General features: G+C 55.8%; 4 protein-coding genes across 4 annotated transcripts; 1 reads left to right on the forward strand and 3 right to left on the reverse strand.

Annotated features, from left to right (window-relative positions):
- Positions 1–69: 69 nt before the first annotated feature.
- On the forward strand, positions 70–1,421 carry BDZ83DRAFT_598532 (40S ribosomal protein S18). Its single transcript, XM_060506955.1, has 4 exons — positions 70–166; positions 273–302; positions 439–537; positions 686–1,421. Exons 1-4 carry the CDS (start codon positions 142–144, stop codon positions 1,000–1,002), a joined length of 471 nt encoding a protein of 156 aa, XP_060371299.1. The 5' UTR covers positions 70–141; the 3' UTR covers positions 1,003–1,421.
- A 43-nt stretch (positions 1,422–1,464) lies between these two features.
- Positions 1,465–2,106, reverse strand: BDZ83DRAFT_598533 (uncharacterized protein). Its single transcript, XM_060506956.1, has one exon. It carries the CDS (start codon positions 1,952–1,954, stop codon positions 1,691–1,693), a length of 264 nt encoding a protein of 87 aa, XP_060371300.1. The 5' UTR covers positions 1,955–2,106; the 3' UTR covers positions 1,465–1,690.
- Positions 2,107–2,521: 415 nt separating this feature from the next.
- BDZ83DRAFT_746653 (SBDS protein C-terminal domain-containing protein) lies at positions 2,522–3,499 on the reverse strand (the record flags this gene model as incomplete). The annotated part of the gene is made up of 1 exon (XM_060513302.1): positions 2,522–3,499. One exon carries the CDS (start codon positions 3,497–3,499, stop codon positions 2,522–2,524), a length of 978 nt encoding a protein of 325 aa, XP_060371301.1.
- A 645-nt stretch (positions 3,500–4,144) lies between these two features.
- Positions 4,145–5,850, reverse strand: BDZ83DRAFT_565231 (serine carboxypeptidase; the record flags this gene model as incomplete). The annotated part of the gene is made up of 2 exons (XM_060503728.1): positions 4,145–5,301; positions 5,370–5,850. 2 exons carry the CDS (start codon positions 5,848–5,850, stop codon positions 4,145–4,147), a joined length of 1,638 nt encoding a protein of 545 aa, XP_060371302.1.
- Positions 5,851–7,359: the final 1,509 nt, after the last annotated feature.

Below are 7,359 nucleotides of genomic sequence, written 5' to 3' on the forward strand. Positions count from 1 at the left end.
CATAGGGTAAGCGAAGCCCACCGCCAAACTCGCAAATTTCCTTTCACCCACTCTCGAGAGTCTATCACACCTGACCGAATCTGTTCGTCAGCCATCAACCATCGACATCTAGGAGCAGCCTTCGTACGACAGTTGCCCAGCATGTCGCTCGTCTCCGGGGAGAAGTGTTCGTCTACCTCAGCACCCCTCTTGTCTTTCGAGAAATAATTCGAATTGTTTCTTGAGGGAGAGAGCAAGTTTACGGAATGGCGATGCTAACTGTTTTGGTGCAGCGAACTTCCAGTTCATTCTCCGTCTTCTGAGTATGTATACTCCCTCCGCGCCGACGACAGCAAGCCCTACTACACACATCACACCGATCATCCCGACATGAAATTCGCGAGAGCCGGCACGAGAATCGGAAAGAGGAATCAGGAGATGGCTAACGGATGCTCGCAGACACCAACGTTCGTGGTCAGGAAAAGGTCATGTACGCGCTCACCAAGATTGGTGGTGTCGGTCGTCGTTACTCCAACATTGTGTGCAAGAAGGCCGATGGTACGTCTACGAGAAAGCCCTACCCTCTTCCCGTTCCTCCCGTCAGCAGGGTCCACATACGAGGACTGCAATCTTGGCGCTAGGAATGGAGAGGAAGCTCGAAGCACATCAGGAGGACACGAGAAGACTAACGAATCCCCAACCACAGTCGACCTGAACAAGCGCGCCGGTGAGCTCACCTCCGAAGAGCTTGAGCGTATCGTCACCATCATCCAGAACCCCACCCAGTACAAGATCCCCTCGTGGTTCCTCAACAGACAGCGCGACATCGTCGACGGCAAGGACAGCCAGATCCTCGCCAACGGCGTCGCCTCCAAGCTCCGCGACGATCTCGAGCGCCTCAAGAAGATCCGCGCCCACCGCGGTCTCCGTCACTACTGGGGTCTCCGCGTCCGCGGTCAGCACACCAAGACCACCGGCCGCCGCGGCCGTACGGTCGGTGTGTCCAAGAAGAAGGGTGGTTAAGCGTGTGGCTTCTGATGATGAAAATTTGGGTCGTGCGGTGGCAAGGAACAATAGGCGGCGTGATACGGCTGGTTTTCTCTCCATCTCATCACTCGTGATGATACTCTACTGCTGCATTACAACAAGGGGATTGCTATTCTGCGCAGGATGGTGGCGTCTCTAGATAACGAATCGGAAAGAGTTCCATCATACCAAAACAACAAAAAGCTAAAAAAGTACACGGCGTTTCTGGGTGACGACGTGACGTGATTCTTTTACACGATACACAAAATGACAAGGTTTAAACTCATCAATAGTGGCAGACAAGCTATGGATCGCAATGGTGACTTCTGGGAGAGAATCATGCACGCAATTTCTCGTTGGGAACGCTGTAGATCATAGTGACATGCCATACCTATGCCAAATGCCATCTCAAGGCTATCATTTCGAAAATCTGTGCGACTTCCAAGCGAAGCGGATCCCGCGACCTGCTCTCTGTGGAGGCAGAACCATGGAGCCTCAACTCCACACGGAAGCCCGAACCCCAGCCGATCCGGCCCGGCTCTGACTCCAACTTCAAGATGGCTTCTTAGTCATTCAAGGTGGGCGTGCATTCGAACGCCCGTACATCCCACCAAGGCGAAGAGCATTTCACGACGTGTAGCTCAGTAGGGAGAGAGAGTGGTACACTTGAAAAGGTAGGAACAAGTCAACCGTCTTCGCAAAAGAGCACGCGGGCCCAATACTCCAGCAAAGTAAAGTCATCGGAATCATCAGTACCTGACTGAGTCCGGATGCTCGTGCAGGTACTACGTATCTGTAGGCCTAAGCCTGCTTGGGGTACAAGGCGAGCAACAAGAAATAGACCATAAGCAGTAGGTATGCAAAGAACGTCACAGTAGTAGCGAAGTGCAAGCGGAAGGAAGAGAAGGGAGGTTGGAAGGAAGGAATGGGGCGAGGTTGAAACCCTCATAGGGACCGAAAGTGCTCACGATCTCCAAGGAAGCATCGCCCGTTGTCGACGACGGTCGAACGGTATAACTGTGCCTTTAACACTCTATCCTTAGAGTGCCTACATGGGCAGCCTTGAGTGGCGAGCAGTACCAGAGGTGACGCCATAGTGGGCAGCTTCCCTTTTTGTGTGCATTTTCGTTAGTAGTAATTTTGGTGACGGGGTGGTGCACCTCCCAAGATGGATCCTGATGCCGCGCCTCCCTCGAGGTACCTCCCGCCTACCTGTCTACCTGCCTACGAAACGGGGCTTCGAGATCGAGAGGTCGTGGGTTCGAGCCGACTTTCTTTTCGACTTTCCCCCGTTGCCTTTGCCAGGTCGGAGGGGATCCCCCCCCTCTCTATGTATGATGTCGGTGTACAAACAACCTCACTTTATCAGGTACGCTCACACGGGGCATGGCCGATGATATCTGATCATGTCGTGAAATCTACTTTTCATCATGAATCTACGAAAACCCTTCTCAGTCTAGAAAGGGGGTATATCGACAACAACAACTCCACATCAGCCCGTCCAACCTTTTCTTTCTTAATCCTCATGAATGACAGCCATATCCAAAACCTCAACCCTACCCATCCCCTTCGTCTCACCCGCAATGAAATCCCCCAACCCCTTGAACGCGCCAGGCTCCACGAACCCGACAACCTCCCACTCGCTCCCCAGCACGTCCTGGCTCTCCACCTGCTCCACGAACCCCAAAATCCGATCCTTGACCGTGCCGGGCTTCTGCTTCGGTTCGTCTCCGTCGTCGTCGCCGCCTCCCTTCTTGCCGCCGGCGGCAGTAGGCTTCTCCTTGACAGCCTGCTTCAGCACGCTCGTCGCGCATGTCACGCGCAGCCTCATCCGCGCCCTCTGCACGGGAATAGGCTGCGCCGCAATCAGCGCCTTCATCGCCTCGAGCGCCTGCGACTTGGCTGACTTGGTCGTCGTCACGCCCGTCCAGTGGAACCCCTTCTCGCGGGGCTTCGCCTCGCCATCCTCCCCGCCCGCCGGCGTCCCCGCGCCGCTCGCCGTCTTGGATCCGGCAGCGCCCTTCTTTCCACTAGCATCGTCTCCATCCCCGTGCGCCGCAGAGCTCAGCATATCGAGCGCCTTCTCAATCATGCCCGTCGTATACACCCTCTTCGTCCTCGGATCCACGAGCCGACTCGCTACGATGCCAATCACCTCGTTATGCACCCGTTCCGTCTGCTCCGCCCTCTCCTTCCCGCCCACCTGCATCTCCCCCTTTTTCAATATCTCCAGCACGATATCGTCCGTGCTCTTGCCCTTGCCAAATGCCTTTTCCAGGTCCTCCTTGGGCGCCGTCTGGCCCTTGGAGACGTTGAGGAACACGTTGGGAATCTGCAGCACGTTGTCGAGGTCCGTCTCAATCCCGGACCGCCACTCCATGACCTTGTTCTTGTAGCACGCGATCTCGAAGCGCTTCTTGCCTTTCTTCAGGCGGACCATAGACACGTTGGTCAGCTTGATCTGGTTCGAGGGTTGGTTGATCATCCGCGACATTGTGGCGGTTGTGGGGTTGTCGCTTCTCGATAATTGTCTGAGGTGTGTAGGATCGTGCGCAGAATGGTCCTTCGCGACCGCGTGTATTTGATTGCGACGACAAGAGAGAGAGGGAGTCACTTGGGTTCGTCGTTGTTTGGTGACGTTGGAGGCAGTCGTCGACCAGAAAAGTTTTGGCGGGGTAAGGTACTGATGTGGTGCAGCTGCGAGGAGGGGCAGCAGGTGGTGAAATATGTTTACGGCAGGTGCTGGGCTGGTCTGACGTTGTTTTAGCGGATACCAAGCCAGGAATTCTGCAGCTAAGGCACAGAAGGCGCCGGTGACTAATACTGTCATTTCGACTCATCTCCGTTACAGCTGCAAGACAACAGGGTTGGGCGGACCCATTCATACAGCACCATCGGAACGGCATATCTTGAGTCTCTGGGGAAAAAAAGAGTCATATTCTAACAGCATAACTAAATTCTACTGCGCCGGGCTTGAACTGGCGCTGTAGGTAAACCGGACGACTGGGTCCCCCCCTATTGACAAACTCCAATATGCCCAGTCTTGTACTACGAACCAATCCGAGCGTTCACTGTTACAACAGCATTCCATACGCTATTCAATCTTCGTTTCGTACATTGCTCATTACTGTGAGTGCATTTACGCAACCCACTCACCGCCAAGCCAGCGGTTGAAGAAGTCGGACGAGGCCTCGGGCTGGTCCATGGGGACCATGTGTCCGGCGCCGTACAACTGCATGAAGGTGAAGTTGCCGCTGGACTTGACCTTTCCGTACTCCTCGCCCTTGCCAACAGTGAGACCCTTGACCTCGGCCTTGTTGAAGCTCTTCTGGCCAGGCCACTCAAGAGCCTCAGTCCAGGCACGGTTGCCGAGCCAGTTGCAAATGTAATCGGCATCGCCGGCGTAGATGAGAACGGGGATCTTCTCGAGAAGGCCGGGAACGATGCGGTGGAAGGGCTGGAACCAGTCACCGGCGAAGAGGAAGTTGCGGTTGATGTCAAAGTTGCAGCTGTCGTAGCTGTCGACCTCAGCACCGAGGGCCTCCTTGACCTCATCCTGGTTGAGGTACTCGCTGATCCAGCCGAGAGCAGAGTAGCAAAGGTTGCTGCTGTCTTCGCACTTGCCACGGATGTCGTAGACGTTCTGGCCGGTGCGCTGGTAGGGGCCGATTAGGGCGTTGTTGCAGTAGATGCTGGCGGGAACGCAAGACCAGACGCTGCCAGAGTCGTAGCAGTTCTTGATCAGGCTCTGGCAACGGGGGAGAGCGTTGTCCATGGCCTGGCACTCGCCCTCATCGAGAACAGCCTTGTAGCCACCCTCGCCGCAAGCCATGGGGCGGTAGTAGCCGTACTGGGTCCAGCCGTCGGTGAGACCGTTACCGATCAAGACACTCTTCAGGTTGATGTTGCGGTCCTCGTGGGAGAGGATTTCAGAGGCGAAGACGGGGATGTAGTGGCCGGCGTACGACTCGCCAGCAATGTGGAAGTCCTGCTTGGCGTACTCCGGGAATTGGTGGAAGAAGAGGGACATGAGAGCGTAGACGTCCTTGCCGGCAGCGACCGTGTTGGAGACGGAGGAACCGGAGTAGGAGTAGCCAACGTTGACAGGCTGGTCAAGGAAGATGACGGAAGCGTTGTTGTTCCACGACCACTCGTTGTTGACAATCTTGAGCTTCTTGTCGATGGAAGCGGGACCGAGCTCCATGAAGAGACCGGTCAGGGAGGAGCAGCCAGGGCCACCGTTGAGCCAAAGGACGACGGGGTCGTTCTTAGGGTCATTGCGAGACTCGAAAAACCCTGCGATAAGGTTAGAAACGGCTCTAAACAGACATAGATAATAGAATCTATCGAGCGGGCTGGCTTACAGTAGAAGAGATGCTTGTCGTTCTCTTCATCATCGAGGTATCCGCTGTACTGCTTGACCTTGTCGACGCCGAGAGCGGAGGGATCGACCTTCTTGGCGCGAAGGTTGAAGTTCTTGAGGTCACCGCCAATCTTGCGGTGCTTCTCTCCATCCTTCTCAACCCACATGCCCTGGACGTCGGCACCCTTGACAACGTGGTCCCACTTCTTATCGGACTTGCGGTGGTGAGGCTTGGGCTTGGTGGCCTGAGTGGTCTTCTTGAAGGACTCGACGGCCTCGGGGGCGAGGAGAGTGATCTCGTCCCAGACGGCCTTGGCCTCGGAGGTCATCTTGCCGAACTTGTCCTCGAAAGCCGAGAGCCAGTTCTCGCCGGTGGTCTTGATGGTGTCAAAGGGGCTGTCCTGGCCGCCGAGGACTTGCTGGTCCAAGGCGAGGGCGGTGGAGGCCGCGCCGAGGACGAGGGCGGAGGTTGAGAACCTCATGATGGGCAATCAGCTCGATTGATGGAGCACTGACGATGGAATCGCAAACAGATAAGATGGAAAGAGATGATTATGGGGAGGGGAAGAAGGTAAAGATGGCGGAGGGAGACGAAGTTGTAGATGGAAGGTTGAAAGAGAATGAGAGGAAGAGGGATCTCGGAGGTAGTGTGACAGGCGACAGGCAGGAAGCTCGCGGACGTAATAAATGAAACATGACGGAGGCGGACGGGTTGGCTGGGTGCTCTGCATACTCTGGGTGCTTGGGGTGGGGGGGGGGGGAGACCCAGAGAGCAGAGGTGCATAGCTTGTCACTGCTGCCATCGGGGCTGGGGTGCGTTGGCCGAGCTGCCTTGGGTCGCGCTACCGCTGTCGCAGGCTCGCAACAGCAATTGCAACGACACAACTCAAGCAACAGCTCTACGGATACGGATACCTACACAAACCGCGTGGACCGCCCTCAATGCACAGGTTGCTGTGGGGAGCTCCAGCTCACAATGCAGAGAAACGACTGGCTCGTGAGCTCCCCAAGGGTTGGCCAAACGATAGTCGAGAAACACTGTCCACCTGATCCCCGCGCCTCGGACGCTAAAGAAGGGAACCTGCCTGTTGCAGATCTGCTAACAGACTCTCGCCTGCCAGCACACAATAATCTGATAAGTCGATACGTCTCTCTGCCGTTCCTCGCTCTCGCCCGCCCTGCTTCGTCTGCGTCATGTCAGGTACTGCCGTACCACTTGGCAATCACCTCAGGCACCACCTCGCAGTCCCACGGCCAGGAACCTGTGCCGCGCCGCGCCGTGCCTGGACCTGGGACCTTTTGCTGCGGAGGTTCCACAATTCTTCCTTGCTGATAAGCTGATGCCGCCATCCCATTCGCCCGGCTTAGCCATTCCAAACCAAACGGGAGGGTTCTCATGTCCAGCCGAACCCGACATTGACGCTCCAAACGCAAACTGCAAGACCGGACGCCCCAGCAACAAGTCCATTTTCGTGCTCATGGTGCTGTCGGTGTATCGAGGAACTTTGGAAGAGGGAAGATGATGTTCATACTAGACCTTACGCAAGATTTGCCTCACTCAGCCGCCGCTACCCACGCGTGCCACGCCCCAGGAGTTTTCGGTGCACTGGCTTCAGTCAACCCGCCAGCGAACTGCGACTGGCATTTCGTTTGCCCATTATCATGTGTGCTTCTTACGGACGCTATATACTGTCCTACTTTCGAATACTTGCCTATTGCATATTCGCCTTTCTTACTCAGAATACTTGCTTTACTATATTCGCAGTTTGTGCCAGTCCAGAAAGCCACCGTCCGTCGCCGCCAAGACATGACTTCATATGGGTGGGTCCGTCTCTGATTTGAGCGAGAACCTCTTCGGCCGTCCAGATACCCACCCATCCACCAAACGCCATGCCGCTTCGCCCGATCGAGTGAAAGGGTATCAACGCAAACCTACCTCATCATCAGGATTCGACTTCACTGAGGCTATCCACCAGACTCTGGCTGGAGAC

The sequence above is a fragment of the Colletotrichum acutatum genome (genome assembly GCF_030867785.1).
Source record: "Colletotrichum acutatum strain CBS 112980 chromosome Unknown BDZ83scaffold_3, whole genome shotgun sequence".
In the NCBI taxonomy this organism is placed as follows: domain Eukaryota; kingdom Fungi; phylum Ascomycota; class Sordariomycetes; order Glomerellales; family Glomerellaceae; genus Colletotrichum; species Colletotrichum acutatum.